The following is a 26363-nucleotide window of genomic DNA, read 5'->3' on the forward strand; positions in this document are numbered from 1 at the left end:
GCCTGCACGTCTTTCAGCATACACGAAATGTGTTCCCTAACTGTCTTGTATAATTTGGGTAGCGCAGTTTCGAAAATATATTTACGACCTGGCAAACAGTACCTTCCAAATGCTCCATTAAGTCGCGTAATCCCACATTTTCGACGACAGACAGGGGTTGGTCATCCAGGACAATAAACTCCAAAATTTTGTTGGTTATCTTTGTTGCTTTGGCTGTCTTTGGGGAATTTATCTTGTCGCTGGAAGGCAGTTTGCTGCTGCAGTTCTTTCTTCTTTTTCCCCGTAGCTTTGGTAAATTCGTTGTGCTCTTTAGCGTGACGCGTCTTCAAATATTTGATTAAGTTGCTGGTGTTGAAATTTGCAACACTCGTGCCACCCCTCGAAATTGCTTCTTTGCATATGTTGCATGTCGCAGTCTTACTGGTGGGAGCATGCAGTGTGAAATGCTGCCAAACCGCCGACATGATGCGCTAACGTTAGCTCCTTGTCTACAGGTGTCAGGTGATCAATTCTTCTTCACACCTCTAAAACAGCAGCTGCCAATGGCAGCACAGCGCAACTGTTTAAAAAGCGGCGAAGAAGAACTGTGTCAGAGCTAACGGAGCTAAACGGTAAATGGATTCCTATTTCTAATAGATTACGTGGTATCGGATCGGTGCCTGGACTCAAGTACTCGCCAATACCGATGCCAGCATTTTCGGCAGTATCGGAGGCATTTCTGATTAGGGCTGCACGATATTGGAAAAAACTGACAATGCGATTTTTTTTAACCCTGCGATATATATTGCGATATGAAAAAATACAGGAATTTTCATCAGATGACCTGAAAAGCACTTTATGTTATGCTGCACTGCTGCTATCTCGTGGACAATTAACCTGCATTGATCTTACCTCTTTTTGTGAATGTTACGAGTATGGCTTCTGTCTGTGTTTTAGAGATATTCTTATTGTTTTCTTTTATTGTTCACTTTTATTGTGCTGGGACCTGAGTACATGTTTCATTCTATCATGTGCAAACGTGAATTGAATGACAATAAACAAATCTTTGAACCTTTTGAGCTCTCCATCTTAAAATGGAATATTCTAGCTTCATAATTACATTAAGTAACTAACAATGAGTGATAAACAGGTTATTCAACCTTTTATTCAACAACTGAAGTCTTTTACAGCAAAACTAAACATCTTTCTTTTTATCAAAAATGATTAAAAAAAATGACAGTCAGATCTGGTTTTGCATTCGTTGTACTGAGCTGTGTGGTACCGACGTAAATGGTCAAACAAATTAGTTGTGTTACCTCTCGTTGTGGCAGCAGATGCAAGGCACTGTCGATACAGAACACGTGTTTGGTCAATATCATCCTTCTTGTAGCCGAAATAATTCCAGATAACTGACGTTGCTTTTCTTTTTGGCACTAAGTCTTCGTTTTCGGCGATTTTCTCTTGTTCGTTGCTCATTTTTCAATGTTGTTACAAGCGACTCACTCCATCTGCAGGGGCGTGGTCTGCTTCGGCACGCTGAATAAGAACTAATGTGATTGGTGGATCGCTGCGCATGCAGAGTCCGCATGAGTTCATTTGCCTCCTACATCGCAGGCCTTGTGATGTGACTATTGCGCACACGACATCGCGATGACGATGCTCAAACGATATATCATGCAGCTCTATTTCCGATACTGGTATCGGAATCGGAACAACTCTACTAGCAGCCAATGAGGACACATTCCAATAAGAAACAATGTAATGTTGCTGATGCTTGCTAGTGTCGCACTTAACTGAGGACACTGTGTAACAAGGTATGGACGGCCAGGACTGAGAACAGTATATCAGGAAGTGTATGTAGCAGCACTGCCAGGTCTTCATGTTAATAGAAGAGTACAGGATAGTAGAAGGGTTTGTCATCTCAATGAAATAGAATCACATTTCATCCCAAACAGACCGAGCACCCGAGCTGTTCTACATCATGAATGATTCATACTGGAAGTCTGGAGGAAATTGTGGTACACAGAACTTCCCTTTTAGGATGCAGAGCTCAGTTAGCAACAGGCAGATGTAATCTCATTGGCTGAGTTAAACCTCAGTTAAACCTTGATTAATCCTCACACCACTGATGCAATTTACATGTCTTTTCTTAGAATGATTACTCAGTCAGAGCCATACCATACATCATACACACAGTTCTGGAAACAGTGACTCGCTCTTACCACTAACAGTGGTATCGCAAATGTCCATCACAGATAAACATCCATAAATCCACTTGGAAATTGTAGAACAAGAGATACTCCTCATTTGCTCTCCTTCAAGGATAGTGAGACAGAGCTAATTCTCATGTTCCTCAGAGTCATCTTTCAAAGTGTTTGTTTTTTCTTATTCTTCCACCACAATCATATTCCTGACAGTGTGGAGAGTCAACAACATTTTACAATCATGACTTGTTATTGTTTCATTTATATAATTTCCACAATTGATTTATGTAATTATTTATTTTTCTATTTATTTAATATTGAACACGTTGGAGCTCCACAGTTTTGTGTGTACTCAAACATGTAATAATAATAAATTTATTTTGTATAGCGCTTTTCATGGTACACAAAGACACTTTACAGGTTAAGAAGCAGAATAATCAAAACAACACAATACACATACAAAAAGAGACAAGTTATACATTAAAAACAGTTCTTAAAAGGTGAGTTTTGGTGAGTGTTTTGAAGGTAGTGAGGCCTGTTCAGTCTCTGATGTGTGTGTGTGTGTGTGTGTGTGTGTGTGTGTGTGTGTGTGTGTGTATTAGTTGAACTGAGTCTCCTCTCTGCATTATCTCCATTATGGAGCTTTGGAGAGTTTGTGTTTTGTGTCTGTTGCTTCAGAGTGGACTGTAGAGGGCTCTGGCTGCACGGCTCTCTGGATTAGTCTTACTAAAGACTTCTCCAGTTGTGAGTGGGGTCTGCCAGTATCAACCAAATAAATTCCTGGAAGTATTCATGAATAATATAAAGTGGGTTAACGGAAATTTATGCCTGAGTGTGCAGCCTAACAATTGATTCCGCATGAGACTTTTGAATGACGAGAGCACTTAACTTTGGAACTTTGGCATCCTGTTTTTCTGATGCAGATTGAGAGTGTGCTTTACAGCCGACATAAGGAAACATAAGGAAAAAATACTCATGAAAGGCCAGGAGAACATACATTTATTTTTACTTGCTGTTACAGTATTTTATCTGCATTTGGTTTGTCCTCAGCCTGTATGCCTCTTAAAGTGACAGTTAGGGTATTTTGATGTGGGCTTGTATGAGGTACTTATCCCTCGTCAACGTGTTACCTGTGGTAGACGACCGTCAGCTCTCCGTCTGTGTTGAGAAGCAGCACGTAGCACCAACAGAAAGCAGAGCATTGTACTGCTAAACAGCACTGACAACAAGATGTATTTTAGCCACTTAAACACCTAACACCTAAAAATAATATCTATCCATTTATGTGTGCGCTCCATTTTGAACATTTTTGATGCTTCACATTGCCGTCAGACAGCTGTGTAATACAGTGGTAGGTACAGCTGTGCTTGTGCGTAGGAATACCGACGTTGTACGTTTGAGGGAATGTATACCAGATGAAGGGCTGCCTGACGATGACTGTTTTTGGACATATGTGCGATATCTCTGAAAGAGTGGAAAGTAATATGCAGGAAAGAAGAAACACATATGAAGCAGCTACACTCTTTGTCATCAGTGTCATCCATATGTATGTACGTATGAATACAGATAAAGAGAGATGTATTTTGGCATTTTGACAGCTCGCTCCAGCTGTGTTCGGAGGACACAAATTTGTCCATTCACAACAAAAATGGTTAATGATCCCTGGTTCAACTGCCATGGACTGCTATTAACCGGGATAAGTGAGGTAACAGGCAGTACGCAGAATCGTGCAGCGGTGCTCAGAATGATAGTTCCTTCATCACATCCCTTTTAGCACCCGTTGTAGGCCTCTAAACAGGCCGTGCTGGAATTCCTCTGCTAGTAACCACCACCAGTCGGACTGACTGCTATGCTGTGGAGAATGTACTCGTATGGTTATGATTCTGTTCAGAGTCAACTCATACGCAGGCTTTTGTTGATCTAAACAGGTCAATTGTCACACTTGGATATCTTGAGAAAGACTGAATGGCAGGCCTTGTGCTAAACAGTAAAACAATAATAGACAATATAGAATACTTGGTTTACATTTCAAGGGGAGCAATCTTTTCTAAACACGTCATATTAGGGCCATTAGATGCATGTGAAGTGTATGCAACACACAGTGCACAATGCCCCTGTCCTCTGTTTGGTGTAAGTATCTAGTATATTTACAGGAATCTACTGCAGCATACACACTCTCACAGTAATGTGGTGTCTGTTGTTTAAGTAAACACAGTTATTTCTCATGGACAAAACAATCTCTTGTAAAGCCCCACTTACTCTTTTGTTCTGGAGCTTTTGGCCATATCACTTGGTCTTCATCAGCATGTGATAATTGCTCTGTTGTGATGGAATTGTAACTGGGCTTCTTGTCCTTTTTAGCTAACAAGGTGAAATGTGAAAGTTCACTCCCAGTATAGACATGAAGTGGTCTTCAGGTGAGTAAGTGGAACTTACTGTATTGTCATCTTCACTTTTCACAGTTTGGAGTGGACTCTCCTGATTCTCACTTCTAATGTTAAGTTGATACTTTGTATTAGATGTGTATTGCTGGATGTTGATGAAGGTTCTCAGTCATCCAGGTCATGGTAATTCTAAGTCCTATATTGTAGATAACTGGACTTGTTTAATTTTTTTCAGAAGCTGAAACTAGTTCAGTTGCCTATGATATAGGACTTAGAATGTGTATTGCTGGTGTCATCATGGTTTTCAGTACATTTTAGAGTCTTAAAGGTCATATTGATATAAGACTTTTATGTAGACAAATAATTTTAAGAAGATCATTTTAAAAAGATATACAGATATTGGTTGTCAGTGTCATGAGTAAATGGACTATGCTTACATAGCCCTTTTCTAGTCTAACATCCACTCAAAGCACTTTACAATACGTAAGCATTCACCCATTTACACACATGGGGTGGAGTGGCATATTTAGTAGCTGAATGTTATCAATAAAACCTGTTTTTGAGATTCTGAGGAAAATACTTGTTTTTTGGGAACAAAAGGTAAAATGTGAAGAAACTGTTAAGAGTTATTAGATTCAAAATGAATTCAATAGTCATTTGGCAACACAAGATTGTATAACGACATTTTGTAATTTCCTAAATATAAAAAAAAAACACCTATACAGGTTGATTAATAAATAATAATCTAGTCAAAAAATAAAAAAAATCACAGTGGCAGTTGGAGGATGAGTTCAGGAGTCAGCCTGGGAAATGAAGCTGCTCTGTAGTCTGGTGGTATGGCAGCAGATACTTCTGTATCTGTTGTCAGTTGGCAGCAGGATGAACAGACTGTGGCTGGGTGGGTGTTGTCTTTTAAGCCTTGTTTCCACCACACAGTCCGATACAGCCCAGTTCAGTATTAGCATTAGCTTTATACATTAGAACTGTTATTTTTGCATTTCTGTTATTAAAATTAACTGCTCTATCTGTTACCCTTCTGTTGAGATACTGAGCACACTGATCTAATGTTGACAGGTGGAGTTAAGACGCTGCAGACCACCTGGTCAGTGGGAACAACCAGTCCTGAGAGGGGAAAAAAAATGAAAGTCTATTATTGTAATATGGACATCTTCAGTAATTTGATTTATTTGATATTTGATATTAAGGGCTCCATGGATACATTAAAATGGTGTTTTGACAACAGACATGTGCAACATGATGTTAAAATGTCAGTGCTCTAAGTTCTTCTTCTGTTCCCTCTCTCATGCAGAAGCTTGCAGCGCGACTACCGAAGATGCGGGAGGCGAGGGAAGCTCCCCACAGCTGCCTGTGTCCCCCAGGTAAGTTGCACTTCCCCATCCATGTGCTTACTATCTTTCACTTACTGACTCATTTGACAGCAAAGGACACATGACACTGAACACAGGTGAGAGGCTGCATGTGGCAGCTCACACTGTTCAAATTCCACGTCATCACCACTCAAAGCAAGATGCAACTCTGCAAGTGTCGCTCCATACATGTCACTATGACAGGCTGTTTTCATATTCCTTACAGCGGTCTCTATAACGCTGCTTTTACACTGCATATTGAATACTCACACATGCCGGTCATGACTCCTGTATTCTGTCTACTGAGGAAATGTTCTTATGTTGCTCCACCATCTGGTTAGAGCATGTATGCGTCAATAGACAGAGCTGAAGTGTGTGGGGAGCTCAGTTAAAGCACTGCCAAGGCCAAGAACCATCTTCACCAACCATTCCGATGATCAGTGGACACACACTGTGTTGTACTGTTGTGTTCGACTTGTTGCTGTGTGATTATTTCATTATTTCACTTTATTTTTTGTTCATCAGTTACTACCAAATAAGAAACTGCCACTCACCGGAGACTGATGGACAGGTGCTCCACAGCTGAGGACTGGGCATTGGTCAGGCTTAGGTAGCGCTGCAGTCATCCAGACGCAGCTCCAGATGCTGAAATTCACCAAGCTGAGTGTTGAATGAATAATCTAATTTCAATTCAATCGAACTTCTCTGCCCATGTGGTCTGAACGCACCATAAGAATCACATGAGAGTGACGTAAACCCCTGCTGTATTTAATAGTCTACAGCTCACTCAGATATGATGACCAGCTGAGGTGTTATTAGCTCAGTTGGTAGTCAGGACCATTTTGTGTCATATTTGGTCATGATGCAAGCTGATGTGATGAAGTGGCATCATTGAGGCATTCGTGGATTAGCAGCCACATCACCGTGTTCTGCTCTCTGAGACCTGGACTGTCTGTTGCCTGGCACCGGCAGAGACTTTACGTCTGAATGCCTTTTTGTTTTTGAGTTATTGCCCATGTTAGACATTATTAAAGTGCCCTAAGAATTCCAGAAGATTTCTATAACTAAAAATACTGTTACATACTGTTAATAACTGTTTCAGTTTCAGCTGAGGCAGCTGAGACTGGCTGAGTAAGTCCTTCAGTGTTTAAAGCCACCTGTTTCTTCTGCTGCAGCAGTGGCCAGGGCATCAGCTAGACAAAGGGTGTGTGTGTGTGTGAGTGTGTATTTGTTGACTCTTGCACTTACACAACATTCACATTACATGGTATTGATGGTAGAGATGAGAAAGATTCTCCTGCTTGTTGTATGGATTTGCGGTGTAAATATTTTGAATGACAAAATTTAGATGACATGAGAAGTTTGATTTCATTTTCATTATGAAGTGGTACTGGATATATTGGAACTTTCAGAAAAAACACCTACCAACTGGTAAATATGACTTAGATGATGATGAATGGTATTTCAATATAACAATATGATATGAACGCAGCATTACTGGCTGTGTGCTTGTATGAAAATTGTATGTTCTGTTAAAGGTGCAGAAATTCAGAATATTTACAATACTAATGAGGTAATAATACAAAGTCAGAAATATATATTTCTTCCATAAGTGAATAAACAAGCTGTTCACAACACTGTTTGAAGCTAGAAAGGTGGCAGGGTCCGCCACATATAAACAAAGTAAAACAGTATAAATTGTGTTGTCCTTTAAGGTCCATTTGTTTATTCAGTCATGAAAACAAAGAGAGTTTGTTTATTTAGTTTGCTTAAAATCAGCCAATGAGGACCTTTCTCTGGCCATTAACATTTCTTCAACAAAACTACACAGTGCTCCTCGAACATAGTCACTGTGTCAGATAAGGCAATTATAGGAACACACATTCTTGCCATAGGAAACATGACAGATCACATGTTAGTCCCCGACCAATCACAGCTTGTTGGTTTTAGAGACGTATTAGGAACAAGGTGCTGGGGGCTGACCATTAGGAATGAGAATGGAAATAAACAACAGCTTCTGAAGCGTTGTGTACGATACTGGCTGTCTAGAGATTGGAAAAAGCCTAAAAAAGAAAGAACTAGAATGGCACTCAGTAGAGCGAATACCTCTGCCAAGGCCCAACAGGCTCCATTTGTACTCGCTCATAGATACCAGCCACCTAAATACACCTAGACATTGAAAAAGACCAACACTCTATCTCGCAATGAAAGTGAGAAAATATTCCCGGATCCATCCCTTTATCCACACCAAAAGTTTGTGGTCTATTCTGGGCTGAGACCCATCCTCCATCCAAGTTTCATGTTAATCAGTTCAGTAGTTTTTGTGTAATCCTGCTGACAAAACAACCAACTAACACAGGTGGAAACATCACCTCCTTGGTCGGGGTATTGAAACATTGACTGTTTTGTTGGTATTTACCAGTTTCAGCTCCAGTGAGGTTTAGGAAGCTAGCAGCTGAGACACATGGGAGCTGTAGTTGTTGGATACTGAGAAAATAACTTTGATGTAATTGTTCATAAAATGTCCGATACCATTTTGTTTGTGTGTGTGTGTGTGTGTGTGTGTGTGTGTGTGTGTGTGTGTGTGTGTGTGTGTGTGTGTGTGTGTGTGTGTGTGTGTGTGCGCTTGTGTGCGGCTGTGACAGCTCTGTGAGAACATGGGGGAGGGGCCCGTCACCACACATTAGTGTTAATTGGTCTTGTCAATGGGATGTTAGTGTTTTAACATGGCGGTAAGTGTCTGTGGGACGGCCCCTGAATGCCTGTTAAGGTAGTGGTTTGCCTGCAGCTTCACAGGAGATTCTCCAGCCACCACAGGTGTGGAAGTCTTTCAACTCAGAGTGTCCAGATGGTCTGGCACTTTTACAGCTTCTTGTGTCTTTCTGTATTCTGCAGCGGGTAGGAAGGGAGTCAAGTAACAAGTTAGCCAAAACTGTCCAACAAGCTCAAAGCAATGTTGTCTCCTTTTTCGGCTGGACTGCAGCCCACGCTTTAAATACAAAAGTCAGTGCTGAGTGAGTGATGGAGGGAACAGACACGCTATCTGTCAGTTGAGTGTTGGAGTTTCCCCACTGCTCTTTCAAAATGAACAGGCATGAACATTAGTTAAAGATATATTTAACATTTCTGCAACAAATGTCTAAAAATGACTCGACCTTTGTTTTACATTTTGTAGCCTTGTGTAAGTACATTATCCCAAATGTCTACAACAATGTTCAAACCAGAGAATTGTGTCAGTTATTCAAGGTAACGCCGCACTGCCTTCACTGGCCTGCCACTATAACTTCCAGGAGAGAGTTAGGAAAGAAGTAGGTGAACGTGACTAAACCTGCATTTAAATATAATTAAAGGGGAAATTAAATGTAATTACAATACATTCTTCTTCTTAATCTTAAGATATGACAGGAAAATATAATTCTGGTAATTGCATTTATAACATTTCTGGACTCGTTGCTGTTCATTTCAGCAGACCTTGCACCCTGTCAGTGCCCACCTGGTGCCTGCCAGTCAGCTGACTGTTCACATGGCTGCCATGGTTTTGATTATTAACAGCACCAGGTGACTGAGAGGGCAGAACACTGACACCTAGATGACAAACTGATGTTGTTCAATCACAGGAAAATGCATTTGTATAGTAGATAATATATGGAAATAGGTAACAGAACCAAATATGTGAAATCAGAATTGACCCAGTAACTTTTTGTCTATCACCAATCTATACACAGGGTGATCACAATGGTATCTGTTACTATACAAGTTAATATGAATATATCACCTCCATGTAGTTCTCAGAAAACAGCTGCTGTAATTCTGGGCCATGACACTTAGACACACATGTGTTGTCTGTCACTTGAAGGACACTGAGTATTATTCTGAGCCTGACATGTTTCTTAGCAGCCTGTGAAAAATGAACTTTATAAGTTGGTAAAAGAAGAGCTGCAGAATGTGAGACACTTCAGGCCTCGAAGTGCCACACAGTCTGTTGTCTCTCAAATGTTTATCATGACCATGAAACAAAGCAATAGGTCTAAAAATATGTTTAACATACGTGTTGCTTTAAGTGGATGGACATGAATCAGCGGACACATTGCTTATGGCTGAGTGGACCTCGTATCAACAGACTGGGTATGTTGTGTATACGCAATCACCACATGGCCCTATTAGGGTTTGGCCAGAATAGGCTTATGAGACAATTATAATGGAGCAAAGCCTGTGAGCTGGTTCAGGCAGACAACTGGACACTCACATGTCACATCCAAAACACTGTGCCATAAGATGTTGTCTTTAAGCTGTCAGTGCTCAGCTGACTCCTAACGGGGGCTCAACTTAAAAAAAAAAAGCGTTGTCATTACAAATACACATAAGGCACTTCAGAGAGTATGTGAGAAGTACTTGTCATGTCACAGCCATTAGCATGATTAAAACAGAGTATATAATCAGTGTTAGCCTGAAAGGATATCCACTTCCACCTCAGCACACACCCACACTTCTCAGTATTCTGACTGGATTCTTCTTGTTATCGTCACTCCTCTCCATTCACGTGTGCCTGCTACAGCTTCACTGCAGAAAGTGAATGGGTCAGAGCATGGAAACCTGACAAACATACTCTGTATTTAAATATAATTACTGATTGGTATAAAGAGTTATCTTACGGTTAAATCTGCTCATTTGACTTCTTTATATTTTCCCATACACCAGTCCCTAACCCCTGTCTCAATGGCATAGAAGACCGTGGTCCGGTTGACTGGATGAGTAGAGCTATGTTCTGTATGTGTCACCTCTCACTCAGTATCACATGCTGTCCAGCCATGCTGCCAAGAATAAAGCTTCTACCCAGAGGATAAGATTATTCCACAGAGCCGTTGTTTTCTTTGGCAGCCAAAGCATGATTTGTCAGGTTTGTTATAATGACCTGCAAACTTTTGTTCTTAACAATAACATACTCCACTTGGATATACATTTGGAGTTAGATTAAAGATCTAGGTATCAACTCACAGTCTGGGATTAGGATTAGAGTTAGCATGTTTACCGTTTTACCATCACTAGTTTTGCTGCGCCGAGTTGAGCTGAGCAGCGCCAGCAGTGGACCTGCTCTGGAGTAACAAGCACCCGTCTCTCCCTCAAATCAATACTAAACTCCTGTCAGTGGAAACAAGGAAACCTGAGAGAAAGAGATTTTTAAAGTCAGTGTGTTCAGCTCTCAGTATGAATCTCTTTAGTTTCTCTCGTCCTGTTTGTTCCTTCAAACATCTGCTGTGTTTTACTGTTTCATGGTGTTCACTTTCAGCTGGTTTAGGAGTCATGTTTAGTTACTGCTGGTGAAAACACTATGTTTCCTGTGATGCTGCTTCATAAAAAAAGCTTTTAAATGACTTCATAATCGGGGGCTTTTATTGTGAAGAAGTTATAGGAATGAAACTAGTTTGTAACTGAATTAGCCAAGCTACTATTCGCAGTGATTCTGCGATAGCACTGCAGGATAGTACTAGTTTAAGACACACTTTCAGGAAGCCCAGTTGTGTTGGAAATGCAAATGCTGGCCACGCCGAGTCAAACCGAGTACAGCCAGGCTGGCAGATATGATAGAAAAACGTCAATAGACGTCTGATCTGTCTCTGTATCTGCATTAGGATAGAAGACTGGTAGTGAGCTTGGTTTTTACCAGAAGTCGGCCAAGTGTTGTATTTTCTAACCTCATTTTCATTGTTGTGCCATTATCAAATTGATTTAATATTGGCATACCATTAATTATGAAATATTTTTCCACAGCCTCATACTGTACATTTCATCTCTCTCTCTTTTTTTTATTTATTTCTATTATTAACTAAAAGACCAGTGACCAGTTATAGGAACAACATTATTATTGGCTACAAGACAAAAAAACCCAACATTTTGCCATTTTAAATAAGTTTTGTTAGAACTGATCAGAAACTATCAAAGGAAGTTTACCACCTGGTCACAAACAGTGCGTGAGGATTGTCTGTGTTTCTGTGTTCTGCAATGAGATCAGGCTATTGTTGTGTTTCAGGACTAAGGATACAGTGTGTATACATTACACAATGATTAATGGGTGTGAACATACGTGAGCAAGAGTTAATCTGCTGCATCCAGGGCTAGAAAATTGTCACAAACAATGTTTGCATTTTACTTAGAACACTGAGAGCCAAAGGATAAATCCCACCAGCAAATGTTTCTGTGAAAACAAGCCCAAGGTCATATCTGTTTAGACAAGCCCAGGAGTACAAGTGAGCACTTCATCAGGTCAAAGTGAAAAGAAGAGGAACGTGGCAGGGATGTGATGGCAGTCTTGATTCCCACATACTGGCCCTGTTCAGACCTGGTCTTACAATCCCATCACAAGTGGATAGCTCTCAGTCTGTGAACATGCGTCTGAGTTATCTCACTTCCCCGCTCTACGTATATGCAAATAACATCAATGGAACAAACAGGAACAATGTATTTACACAAAAAAGAAAGAACTTAACATAGAACATCTGCAAAATTTACAAGGAGAAAGAAATAATGAAGAATTAGTCAGAGACAGCGTTTCATAAAGTTTATATATTTTCACTGCAACAACGCACGTTTTGAATGGAGTCTGGGGACTTTCTCCATGGGGACAATGAAGTAGCCTTGGTTACTGTGTAGTGTACTTGTAAAATTTGACATGTTTAGCGTCCTCAATGCGTCTTGTGGCCATTCACACTGTTACTGAGAGCTGGCCACTTGTCATCTGATCACTCAGGACGGATGTTGACACCAGGTCTGAACAGGACCATTGATGTCAGGGAGAGGGTGAGTGGCAGTTCAGCTGGATGAGAGGAAAGAGAAAGAGAAGAGACACCAATACCCCTCCTCCCTCTCCTGTCAATCACATTTCCGCCTCAGCAGAAAGGCGCTGACTCCCAGGATTTGGTTGCTTTGTGTGTCAAAGAACTTCAATCTATGGAGAAAGGTTCAGTATTGATGTACATAAGGAGCCATGCTTCAGTCTGGAAATATGTGAGGTTTTATGCTGGATTGTTTTTTCTTGTCAGAATTCTATTTGTAACATTGTAATTTCTTACAACTTGGGTCCTTTTTTTAAAATGTGTTTACCCATCATTCCAATAATTAATAATAACAATAGAAAATGATTTGATGAAATCTGGGACTGCAGCAGCATTGTTAAAAAAAATACAGATGGGGTGAGATACACCAACAGTCAGACAATCAAACAAATTGGCAGTTAGTCAGTTATTTTGAAGTCAAACTAGTAAAATCCTGACCCGAACTAGATGTTGTAAGCCTCCATCACAGTGTACCAGTCAACTTGATTCCAGATCTTAGCGGTTACTTTGGTAAGTCAGTACCATTTTATGGTAATTGATAGAAATTATGCCCAAAACTCTGGGAATGAGACCTGAGTTGTCAAATTTCTCCTTCAACACCTCCACGAGATACTTAGTTTAGTTTTCAGTCAAACTCAAACTAGTATATAATACTAAGTATTCTATAATTTTTTTCCCTGAAAATCTTCATGCATATGATCTCACATCTTCAGAAAAGCATACCATGAGCCCTCCACCCACACTTGCATGACAGGGCTGAGAGGGTGGATTAGTCCTGGGTACAGTCAGGAGGAGACGGAGTTCAGCAGGAAAGAGACAGGAGGGCCTTTTAAAGCCTCACACTTCTGAGGAAGGAAGTGGGCTTTGACAGTTTACCTGGCTATGATCCCAGAGGAAGCCATGACGGGATACCAGAGGCATGTCATCTGACCCCTCCACCCTGACCCTCTACCCCCCGCCAGCCGCATGTCTTGGCAGCCTGGCATGGTTGGCATAATTCAGCCCTCACCCCATTCAGACCTGTTACTCACACACACACACACACACACACACACACACACACACACACACACACACACACACACACTCATGCCACAGTTGTTTATTGTGGTTATAGTTTCAGGTTACTAACAAACATTCACGTTGATGTTCTCTGGTGTTCATTAGTGGCGCTGCAGCAGGGAAAAGTATTTCTTTCCCACCAAGTAAGATGCTACTGATTTTTTTCTCAGTTTGAATCCTGATAGTATCTGAAATGGATTATCAATCAGGCAACTTGGGCACCTGACTCAAAGCCCCAAAAGCCTCAGGCTCACTTGTCAATTGTCTAGTGGATATTTGATTAATTTAAAGGTGCAATGTGTAAGATTTTTCATTTAAAACATTCAAGGATTGTCAACAGAATGTGAAGAAATGTCCTTCATGTGGCCCAAAGCTCCTGTGCCAGCGTTGTAAACACCAACTCTCCACTGGTACCCGGAGCTCCCAATCCAGATCAGCTGCACGGCTCGCTTAGCTAACTAGCTAACAGCAGCTACAGTTAGCAGCAGTTAGCGGGTACTTCCTAATTTGCTGCTTTGACAGGTGACAAATTCTTACATTATGCCCCTTTAATATTTCCTGAAATATGGGCAAACAGAAGATATGTTGTCTCTAGAGAATAGGAGATGTGGCTGCCCCTAAACATCAATGATTCAAACTTCAAAATATACATCATCTTATCAGTGAGAAATCACACTGTTTGTTTTGCTATGTCACTGTATCCAGAGCAACATAGAATCACAGAGTGGTTTGTCTCCAAACAGCAATCCTAATGAAGCCCCAGCCTGACTATTCACAATGGGAAAAATCATACATTCAGACTCAGGTTCGGTCCTCGTGCCCTGTATAGGTGACTCACTTTACTGAATTCAAAAATGTGCTGTCCACAGCACTTCTGCCACAAGTTTCATCAAAACAACCATCCATCTGTCATATCACCAGCAGAACTCGCTGTTCTCTCAGCCTAACCAGTGTGCTCTGTCAGATGTAAATAGCAAACTGGTTAAGACAGAATGCCAACTTGGGTAGACAGTGCTATGCAGGAACAATGTGACTTTTTATAGGCCAAAGATACAAACCCTGGACTGAAGGGCTGCCAGCGTGGTGGTACATCGAGAGGGCAACTGGATCTCCGGCACTAAGAGTATTCCTAGCAGTCTGCTTGCTGACAGACCACTGGGTCTGGGATCAAAGAGAGCTGCAAGCTCAAGTGTGTGTGTGTGTGTGCGTGCATGTGTGTGTGTGTGTGTGTGTGTGTGTGTGTGTGTGTGTGTGTTGTATTTGATGGGTAAGTAAGAGTAGCAGCACAGAAAGAGAAACATGTTGGACTGTCTATCCATACTGCAGTTGAGAACTCTTGAGCTGCGCTCTACTGCTGCCTGGTTCTGTTCCACCATCACATCGTTGAGTGATCTGCTTCCTAAAAAAATGCTACACTGAGGAAAATGTCAGACATGTCCAAAGCTGCCTTATATCTTTACACTGCGTTTGTAATGGTAAAAATGCATATGAAATAGTTAAAGTAAAGGCCAAGTACCAACAGTTAAGTTACCCACAGGAACCTTCCAGTCACACCAAATAATGAACCTCTTGTAGCTGATTGATGCTGTTAGTGTTTGGCCTCATTCAGACCACATCAGGCATTCTGGTAGTGTCATCCCATGGCCCAGTGGTGTGACAGAATGTTGTGAACTTTGCTTGAGTCAAATTATCTTTCACCACATCTCATTGTCGGTTGTCTTTGAATCGTATCATGGGCCATGGAGATGAGTACCCTTCTGATCTGTGATGAGCTTTTAGATCTCTTTTACTTTTCATGCAGGGACTAAAGTGATATTATCCATCCAGGTAAATCTACAGGCATTCCTTTTTGTTCTGTTTAAATGTTCTCTTTGCTGTAGATAAGGTTGCAACTAAAAAAGAAACCCCACCTCCCTAGTAAACAAGAGGCTTCCTCTAATCTGTGCAGCTGACAGGGGGGCCGCGAGGGTCCCAGGGTCGCCAAGCCAGTTATTTACGTCCCCCAAGTTCACCTTGACATCTGTGCTGACAGGAAGCGAGAACGGCAGATCCCCTTTCTTAGCTCGGGATACAGTAAGTTCACAGTGCAGCTGCCAGTGTGTGGCCATACTTGGAGGAATGTGGCAGCCGGAGGCAGGGATAGGGAAAACACAGGATACTGACAGTAATACAGATGACAGTGGAGGAGGAATGGGTGAAAGAAGAAGATAGAGAGACATTGAAGATGTAATGTCTTTTTAGCTTAAAGCAACACTAGGTAGTTTGGACTCATTACTACCACCGGCTGGTTGAGAAGCGCAATTATCTGTTACTAGTGTCGTAAATACTGTCACTGTATGAGCATCCCTGGGGAAAATGAATACACGTGAATTTGTTGACGGATCCGGCAAATCACGAAGCCTCGTTTGGAAACATCAAAACATGAAACCTCAATCGAGTGCCAACAACAAGCTAGATTCAGAGATAGCAGTTGGTAGTTTGTTAGGATATAGGCTGCACAGCACATTAGCATGCTAGAATTATTCTCATACCGAGTTGGTTATAGTGATTGCACCGACTAAGTTACTTCCAAAACACGATGCTTGGGCGTGAATGTGTTAAGTAACGTCTGAAAATATAACTATGTTTTCGGGAGTTACTAAATACAATCGCAAATTGTGACGTTGTGTTTGGCGTAATAACTACAACCAACTCGGTATGACAACAGTAAGTAGCATGCTAACGTTACCTCCTGACCACACTGTTCAACAATTACGTTGATTATCTGCATGAACTAAGGAATCTGCAACTTTTCAAGACAAGACGTTCATAGTGTTTTAGTAAGTTACTCGTCGTTTACAGTCACTACATGAAAACGTGCAAGCTGATGTTGTGTTTGGTGTAATAACTACAACTAACTCGGTACGACAACAGTAACTAAGTAGCATGCTAACGTTACCGATGACAACAATAGCCTAACGTTACCTCCCGACCACACTGTTCAACAATTATGTTGATGATCTGCATGAACTAAGGAATCCGCAACTTTTCAAGACAAGACGTTCATAGTGTTTGAGTAAGTTAGTCATCGTTTACAGTCACTACATGAAAACGTTCAAGCTATCGAAACGGACAGCATTAGATTATCTCCCGGCTTTATTACGGTTATAAACTGTGGACAGATTGTGCCCCAATGAACACCACATAACAACAAATCAACTCAAAGTAAAAGTTGGTAAGATAATAAATATGTATATATGTAATATATGACTTACAAATCCAGTAGCATCAAGGCTAGGTCGCCATCAGTCTTGAAAACCTTTTCTTCTCTCAGCTCGCTCCACCGAGTGTAAGCTGGTCCAATATTTATCCATGTCCGGGCTCGTGTTCTATCACTTTCTCTGTTTCTTTTCTTCGCCTCCTCAGACAATACCTTCTTGGCTTTTTTAGCTGGCTTGGCCATGGCGTTGGTTTACAAAAAATCCAAGTAGCTGCTGGCAAAATCCACCGATGAATAAACGTGTTGTATAGCAGGTCGCACTAGACTTCTTTACGTCAGGTCTGTACCTACCCGCTCTGGGAAGTTACACAGTGCGGTTTCTGCCGGCGCGACCCCCCTCAGGCTGCAGAGCCGTCACCGTTCATCCTATTAACTGTTATTCTACCACTTAACTGAGTTTAGAAACATTATTTTAAGGTCGAAAAACTACCTAGTGTTGCTTTAACAAAGTTTTAGTAAATAAAACACATTAGTGATGGTGTTAATTTTGATATTTTTAACACATTTATACAAATTGGCATTTCATTGGTTTGAAAACACACAAGACCAGTTCTGACATAGGATCAACTGTTTGGGACTTTGTTACATCAGGAGATTTGTATAAGAAATAAAACGTTAACGCCCTCTAAGCAAAGGTGGGCGGCCCTCAGGCCCCATCCTGTCCATCAAACCATGTGCATTTTCTAATATATGCTGATCAAGACCCATTGTTCACAGGAATTCATGCTATTGTTTTTGCTCACCCTTTACTCTTTATTTGTCCATTTTGGGGTTAAGGTTCATAATGCATGATCTCATGATAAAGAGCAGGGTTACAGCTATGTACTGACGCCACTCCACAGATGCTGACTGACTGGATAGCCTCTCTGAGCCGCCAGCTCAGCTACAACACTGATGCCTCACAGAACCTTTACAAAGGCACATGAATGCGCTCCTGTCAAAGCTCTAGCAGACTCCGTGTGTTTCCAGCGCAGACACAGAGGCCCGAATCCAAACCGGCTGACACACTTTCCCTCCATTTGCACATTTGTGTGGAGAGACCGCCACATTGAGTGTTGTTTCAAACCAGTTTGTCTTATGGGCGAGTGGGTTATAAAGCCGTCCAACAGCGAGTCTGCATTGATGCAGGCTGACAAACCACAGTCCTCTTAGGTGCAGCGGCGGTTTGTGTCCATTTGATAGACTATTTTCATGCACACGTGATGGAATTCAAGTTACATCATACGAATATGCTGTTATGAAAACATTACACATGTTGATACGATTTGATTGGGAAAAAACAATGACCTAATCAGATTAAAAATGTCTGATGAAAAAACTAAAGAAATAGGCTACTTTATTGATCCAAGGGGAGAATAGAGTTTATTCTGCATAGACAATGAGATCAGTAAAATAAATAAAAATAAGACTAAAAGAATTAAATAGAATACAATAGAAATGTGTTTTATGATATTGATAATGATATATAGAGAGAATAAGAAATAAAAATGTGTAACAATATGTGCATTGTATTCAGTCAGAGCAGCCAGTGAATTTATACCCTCCCCTTTAATGTAAAGACCCTCCGCAGCCGCGAGTCACACTGCGTCTGAAGAGGGACTGACTACTGGCTGTCTCAGCTACAAGTGAGTGGCTGTCAGTCTGTCAGTCACTCTGGTCGGTGTCTCCTTACTCCCTACGTCACACACTATGTAGACACAAGGCCATGCCCCCTACAGTGAGTGTCCTGCATTTAAATATGCTGGGGGGCAGTTACACTGTAAGTGACTTTTATTAGCTGCTATCTTTGATTTGTAGGAACTGCGTCATTGTAACATTAGTGAGGCACACCTGTACAATCTAATGCAGTCAAATACAGCCCAGGTATAAACACTATCCTTACAGCTTTCTCATCCACCTTCATCTACATACTCTCAGTGTAATCCCTACAAAAAGTGTGCTTTCATTTGAATTTTTAAGTACTTATCAGAGATAAACTTAACAAAACTATACTTTAGTATACTGAGTTTATACTGACAAGTATACAGAAAAGTCCAGCTATATTTGGCTAGTACTTAAACTTGATCTTCTGCTCAAGATCTACTTAAGAAAAAGTATATATTTATATGTGTCCATTGGTATATGAGTTAACATGAAGTCTGCTTAGGTACAGTTAAAGGGAAATTTCAAGTATGAAAAATTCTATCTGAATAGTAACCTAGTGTTAAGTACAAAATAATATATAATTATTCAAAATATGTGATGATTAGGTTCACTATTGTAATAAAAACACACCAAAAAACCTAATAAAACCATAGATGTAAACTATTTGTGTACTTGAAGTGTACTTCTCTTTCACCTGAAGAATACTTCAATTATCCTTCCATAAACTAGAAAGTGGACTAGGATTACATTACTAATAATATAACAGTACAGATGTGGTCAAAAGTTTACATGCACTCATAAAGAACATGTATATGATGGCAGTCTTAAATTCCAATGATTTCTACAACTGTCATGTTGCTGTGATGTAATGAGAGGAACACAAACTTCTTTGTCACAAAAACATTCATGAAGTCTGGTTCAATAATAAATTTATTATAGGTCTTCTGAAAATGTGAACAAATCTGCTGGATCAAAAATATACATACAGTCACTTGAACGATCATTATTAATTATAGAAACAACCATTATTTTAATCACAAATAATGAATTTTCAGTGTAATGAATATTTTTTGCATGTTTTTCCAACTACGCAACGCATTCTCTTGTGACAGTGACCATGTGAGTCTCTCTCTGGGGTGAGCGCTGTCTTGCCTTTTCATATTTAAATTTCATAAATGTTGTTGTGATCTTCTTGATACAATTGTTGCTATAGAAGTGGGCTGCTGTGTGCGGTCACAGACTTGGACCGTTGACTTGTAACCACAGTTTCACCAGACTCCATTCATTTTAAGAGTTGTTGAATGAGGAGAAACCTAACAAATGTTGTGAAATCAGCTCCAACACATTTTAAATAATTGGTGCCTTCTTGTAAATTCAGCATTGTCAGTTTGTCGTGGCATCGCTGTGAAAGCCGGTTTCCTGTTTAAAGTGCATCCTGTCTGCTTCTGTGTTTAAAGTGCATCGTACCTCCCAGCAGCTGTTGGAACACACTGTTTCAACATTTACATCACATTAACGTCAAATTTATTAAAGAATAAAATATACTGATGATAGACATGTGAAGTCCTACCACTACTTTGGAGAGTGGAGAAGGTCACCAGGCTCCCTTAAAAATCCCCTCAATTTTGAGACTTGTGTAAGGACAAACTCTGTAAACTTTGTGAAAGCTGTCTACAACTATTTGAGCCTCCTTGTTAATTTGGCAATCCTAATGCATCTCTCTCTCTCTCTCTCTCTCTCTCTCTCTCTCTCTCTCTCTCCACCCTGACGTCAGATAAGGGGTTAATTATTTACGGACCCTCATGAAGCTCTGATTATAACTCCAACCTTGTATAAGTTTACTTGTGGTATACTTTCATAAACTAAAGAAGTGGGCTAGAAGTATCTAACCAGCACCTCTAAGTAGATGTAAAATAGTTTATTACTCTTACACTTAAAGTGAATTTAGAAGGCTTATACTTTTATAAACTAAAATGTGGGCCAATGTAGTACCAAGAGGTATGGAGGTACACTTACTAGTACATACATAAAGTAGACATGGGAAATTTACATAAAGTATTACTTGCAATAAAGCACCCAACTACAGAAACTAACATTACACACTGTTGGAGATTAGGAGCTAGTACAGGTGTGTATCGTGATGATTTAGAACAGCATGAAGCCATGAGGATTGATGATTTAAGCTAATTGTTTACATTCTGTCCAAATGTTGTAAAGTGCAGGCTGACTGAATGAAACGTGATGAAACATGAAAAGTCCATCATTTAGAGCATTACAGTGCAGTCAACAATACCTCATCAGACTTTCCATCCAATGAACTTTGCAGCACTGACAACAAGCACAGCTTCAACAGTAAAACATTGTTTTTTTCATAGTCTCTTCAATAGGCTGCATCAGGCTCAGGCTAATAATAATAGTTTATAATGATGTTATGAACCGGATGTCTGTCTGTCTCCTTTCCAGATGCTGGCTGTGGTGCGTTGTTGTTATTTACCAGCTGAAGAGAGAGTAAAGAATATGAGATGGTGTTTACAGTGGTGTCTGGTTAACCTGTTGAACTAGCCTCTATTTAGTGTCTCTGCTCGATAATTTACAGTAGAGTGTATCTCTGCAACTACAAGGTCTATGTGAATAATCAAGGGCTCGTAATAAAGGGAACACTTGAAATATTTGTTCAGATGTGTAAGTATAAGTAAATATGTCACTGGGTGAGAGTATAGATGAAAGATTTTTTTTTTTTTTCAATTACAATTTTAGAATGAATATCCCAGAGGAATTATGCAGCTGTAGCTAGCAAACCATAGAAAAACATCTGAACATGACCTCTGCCAACTTTTATGCTAATTAAGTGAATCGGAACACAATTCGAGAGGTTTTAGGACAAAGTATTCGGGCAGAATTGCCATTTTGGAGCATTTTGGTGCCATCTGTGCCATTTCCACCTATATGTAACCATAGGTGCTCAAAAAAATAGCACAATTGTGCTCTGTTTGGGCTTAACAGGTTAAAACACTGATGTGGAAGCAAATTTTTTTGTTTTTACACACAAACCGTGTTTTAAAATTGAATGGCTTAATGGAAGCGTGGTCACACGATATGCACTGACAGATGTAATATCCAGTGATATCCAGACCCTAGCAATGTGGTACTAACAGTTTAGCCGTTCAAATTCATTAATATGACAGAACATGAAATGGTTTATTGTCTTCATCACACATGTGGGAAATAGAAAGTAAGTGTGAGGCAGTGATTGCAGTAGATGAGTGAGGGGAACACACCATCTGGTTTCCTCATAATAAATGTTGCAGTGAGCTTTTGGCCACCTGATCTCTCTCTCCCACTGTTCCAGCTTGATCACAACACACACACCAAGCACACCATGCACGGCCTGAACTTGTTAGCATCTTGTTTGGAAAGTGTTCAAAGCCACCTCAGAGAGAAATGCCTTCATGGCCCATTGGGCCTCCTCAAGCTTGAATTTGAGAAAAACAAAGAGGATGTAGTGTGTGTTTGTGAGTGTAAGGCAATAAATATGCACAATGTTTAGATTTAGAAATCAGTTTATGGATCTCTGAAAATGAGGAGAATTTAAAACAAATCTTTTATTTCAAATCTGAACCACAAAAATACCTTTTAAAATAAAAGTAATTGCATGACACTGCAAAATTAAAGAAAAGAAAGATCCTCAGCACCAAAGACACTTTGATATGTTTGTTTTGTATTATTTCCTTAAATTATGTTATTTTACTGTGCACTTGAGGGAATATCATCAAACTAATGTTGATTTATCCATTTTAAGAATGGCGGTCATCTGATTGAGCAAACTCACTCTTCAGGAGCAAGATCCCACTTTATCTTGTTTCATGTTGGCCCATTCACTGCATGTGTGTGTGATTAAGGAAATACACAGTTGTTGAGCAGAAGCTGCCCACATTTCCGCTGCTGTTCCAAACCGAAGCATGCTAGTGAATACAGCAAGGTGAAATTAGATGGAATTGAATCTGACCTTGCCCCAGTGCTCCCCAACCCCCCGAAGTACAATACAATACAGAGTACAATTACTCTGCTGCCGCCTCTTAGGGGAAAAAAGCTTCCAAATGGAGTCTGGCTGTCCTGGCACGGTGCTGCAGTCCCACACCGTTTAAAATGTAATGTTGTGACTTTTCTATGTGTGTCCTGCTTTAATGCATAGGCTGTGGCAGATGGCACAGTGGTTTATAGAAAAGCTCAGGTTGAGGATGTGATACTCCAAAAGTTTAAAGCTTTTCTTGTTTTGATTCTGTCAGTTATGGTTTGTTGCATATAATCAGAGTTTTTGTTATTCCATTCAGTCAGTGTCTGTTGGAGCTGAAGGCTTTGAGTTTGAGAATGAAGAAAATCTGGGTGTGTGGAGTCAAAAAGAAGTGAGCTGAGCTGAGCTCTGTAGCTGCTCCTCTCTGACCCAGCTGCATTTGCTCAATGTATTTTGATCCTTTTTGTCTTAAACTCTTTTAAACCATTTCCAACAGCAGCAACACAGCTGCATCAATCTAATGCGGGCTTGTTACCATTTGTGTTTGCAGCTCTGGCACTAGAAGATAGTGTCCCTGATCCTAAGCTCACCTACAAACCTCTGGTTGGCTCGGTGGTTTTAAACAGCTGTCACTGAGCACAAAACCATGTGGGTAGCAGTTATATATGGAAACATTTTTAAAGTGAAGTCCAAAAATGCTACATTTGGAGGTAAAACTCAAGCACACACATGAATGTTGATATTTAATCCTAATTCAACAGACAGCACATCTACAGTAGTGCAGCAGGTCAAAGCTGAAGCATGAAGTGGATGTGTAACCTGTGACACACACTTTGACCGGTCATTTTACCGATTGCCCTCATTTTTTCTTCCCAAATAAGTTTGTTTGTTGTTCACCTGGAGGGTTGATTCTGTTTATGTTTCTTCTTCTATCAGAATTCTCAGACCTCAACCAGTAAGTTGGTGCATACATGATTACAGATAGAGACCATGGCCAAAACTACAACAGAGCCAAGTTGTAATAAATCCCAATGATCCTTTAAAGGGGAACTACCGTTTTTTACAACATGGACCTTATTTCTAGCATAAAATATGATCATTTACTCACCCAGATAACTTTGGTGTCATTTGGCGTCGTTCGGACGAAATCATAACAAAATATTGAAATGAAATGAACTAGTTTCGCGGCAGATAATGCTCAAAAGGCTGTGCTTCAGTGCCCGGATCACTCGCATTATATGGATATACGCGGCGCTACACTGGATCTAATTTCGTCCGAACGACGCCAAATGACACCAAAGTTATCTGGGTGAGTAAATCATCGTATTTTAAGCTAGAAATAAGGTCCAGGTTGTAAAAAACGATAGTTCCCCTTTAATAAGAAGGGGAAAAAAGTCAAGTCAAGTCTATCTCATGTTTTGTGATATTTGGCTGAAATCTACCTCACAAACGTGCAGCCAAGGAAGTGAGAGTAAACTCAAATACTCAAACTCATAGTACTCAAATATGTGAATGCACAACAGTGTTTGTTTGCATTGGATGAAGACCACCAAACACACATGTACCTCAGCTTCATTTCCAAAGTCAGATGTTATTCAAAGGGACAGCTAAGTTCTTTTCCAGATGCTCCTGAAATTCCCAACAAAACAACTTACAGGTTTCAGTAATAACATCAGTGCTGGTTGATCTGATAGTTCACCTTATGGTATGAAGTCACTTTTACAATTAGCACAACTCTGCAGCCTGAGAGTGGAAAGTTAACAGCTTTGTAAGACAAATTGACCCACTGCAAACAAAATATGTTTGTTGAATTCACACTCCACTGACACACTGCTCAGGTTCACACATTTCAGGCTGTTTGGAGTGTTAATTAGTCCCTGTGTGAATATCACACTGTTACTACTGTAGCAACAGGCTGTACAAGCCCTAGAAGCCACTTAGGGCACAATCACACTTGGCAACCTATACCGTACCCAAGCACGTTTGACCCCCAAACTCCAGTTTGTTTAACTAGTGTGAGTGCTCCATACTGTGCTCAAGTACAGTACACTTCCTTGGTCCTGGCACAGTTGGAAGAGGTGTGCTTCGGCACGGTTCGGTTGCTCATGCACGACAACAAGCATGGGTGGACAAGTATAATCATGTGTATTATGCTGCCTTGCATAATCAAGAAATCGAGGAAGGTGAGAGGTCTGTCTGTGACCAAAACGACACCAAATAAGCCACAAAAAGTCAGTAAAGTTATAGAATGTTCTCTATTGTGCCACAACCATGCTACAAGTTGACTACGAATGTAAAAGAGGTAACCGTGCTCAAGCCCAATGTGAGTGCAGGCCAGTGGGGGACGGTACAGAGCAACTGGGCCAAGTGTGAGCGCACCCCAAGAGAACAATTCTGCATCAGGATGTATACCACTGCTCTTCACACTGAACTGAGGAGTGTTACATCTGACACTTTTACAGCATTTCAGTTTAACAAAAAATACTTAAAGGGACAGTTCACAATGAATCAAAATTACACATTTCCCCTTTTACTTGCAGTGCTATTCATCCATCTAGATTGTTTTGGTGTGAGTATTGGAGATATCATGCATCTATCTACTCATGGACGAGAGGCTTGCTACAGTAACTAAGCCATTAATGTTTATATTCCCACCTTGTCTCTCGTCTCTTTTGCGTGTTGAAACAGTGTGTACAGTCTTCAGTAACCAGGTCATGATTCCTGGAAAGAGACAATGCTGTTTTTTTCTAGTTTTGGGTGCGCTTTGGGCAACACAAGCCGAGTGTCAACTAGTTCCATTATATTAGAGAGAATTCAGACATCTCTATGGCCAATTTATCCAAAACTCTGCAACTCACACCAAAACAATTTGGTTGGATAAAAAGCACTACAGGTAAGAGATAAAAATATATATTTTTGATTCTGGGGTGAATTGTCCCTTTAATGAAAATATTGGCATATATCAGGGGTATTCAACTAAAATTCAAATAGGTCCAGTTGGAGAAAATTTCCTCAAACAAAGGTCCGGAACATCATAATGTCTAACTTGCGTTATGATTTAGTGTGATATACTATATATTGAAGTAGCCTAGTAGTTGTATCAACGTCTGCATGTAATCAACAACTGACTGTGAAATCAAATAAAGAAAGGACATTTCAAAAACATTTAGACAACATTTATTTATTTATATATATATTTATTTATTAACATTTAATTATACAGATATAATACCGTAGATATGATATATATATATATATATATATATATATATATATATATATATCTTTTTGGAGGATGTGCCGCTACTATCCTTCGTGGCCTCCCATATCCCAAGATTCTTTGCAGGCCCGAAAAAGAAGAAAGAAAGAAAGAAAATGGCAACATCAAGTGGTGTAGATAGTCACTTTCGCGGGCCTGAGTAGCAGAAATTGTGACATAAGGGTAAGGGTGGGAACATCTGGTGACGCAACCAGGAAATGCTCCGAAAGCTAGACCATCCCATTTAACAACTGTTGATGTGGCCTTCGAAGGTCTCTCTGAAGGACTCGACCTGAATTGGGACACAGCCAGCATTCAGTCGCAATGTTTATCACCTGGAATGCACATATTTGACTGGCTGAG

At 40.3% G+C, this 26363-nt stretch overlaps 1 protein-coding gene across 1 annotated transcript in view; it reads left to right on the top strand.

Annotated features, from left to right (window-relative positions):
- Window positions 1–26363, top strand: part of LOC311270682 (collagen alpha-1(XXV) chain-like) — a 76688-nt gene that overhangs the window by 7044 nt on the left and 43281 nt on the right. The window contains exon 2 of the mRNA XM_084375747.1: window positions 5877–5946. Coding sequence (XP_084231873.1) covers window positions 5877–5946 — 70 coding nt within the window. The remainder of the gene's footprint in view (window positions 1–5876; window positions 5947–26363) is intronic.

This window comes from Pagrus pagrus (genome assembly GCF_965226575.1).
Source record: "Pagrus pagrus genome assembly, chromosome: 15".
Classification (NCBI taxonomy): domain Eukaryota; kingdom Metazoa; phylum Chordata; class Actinopteri; order Spariformes; family Sparidae; genus Pagrus; species Pagrus pagrus.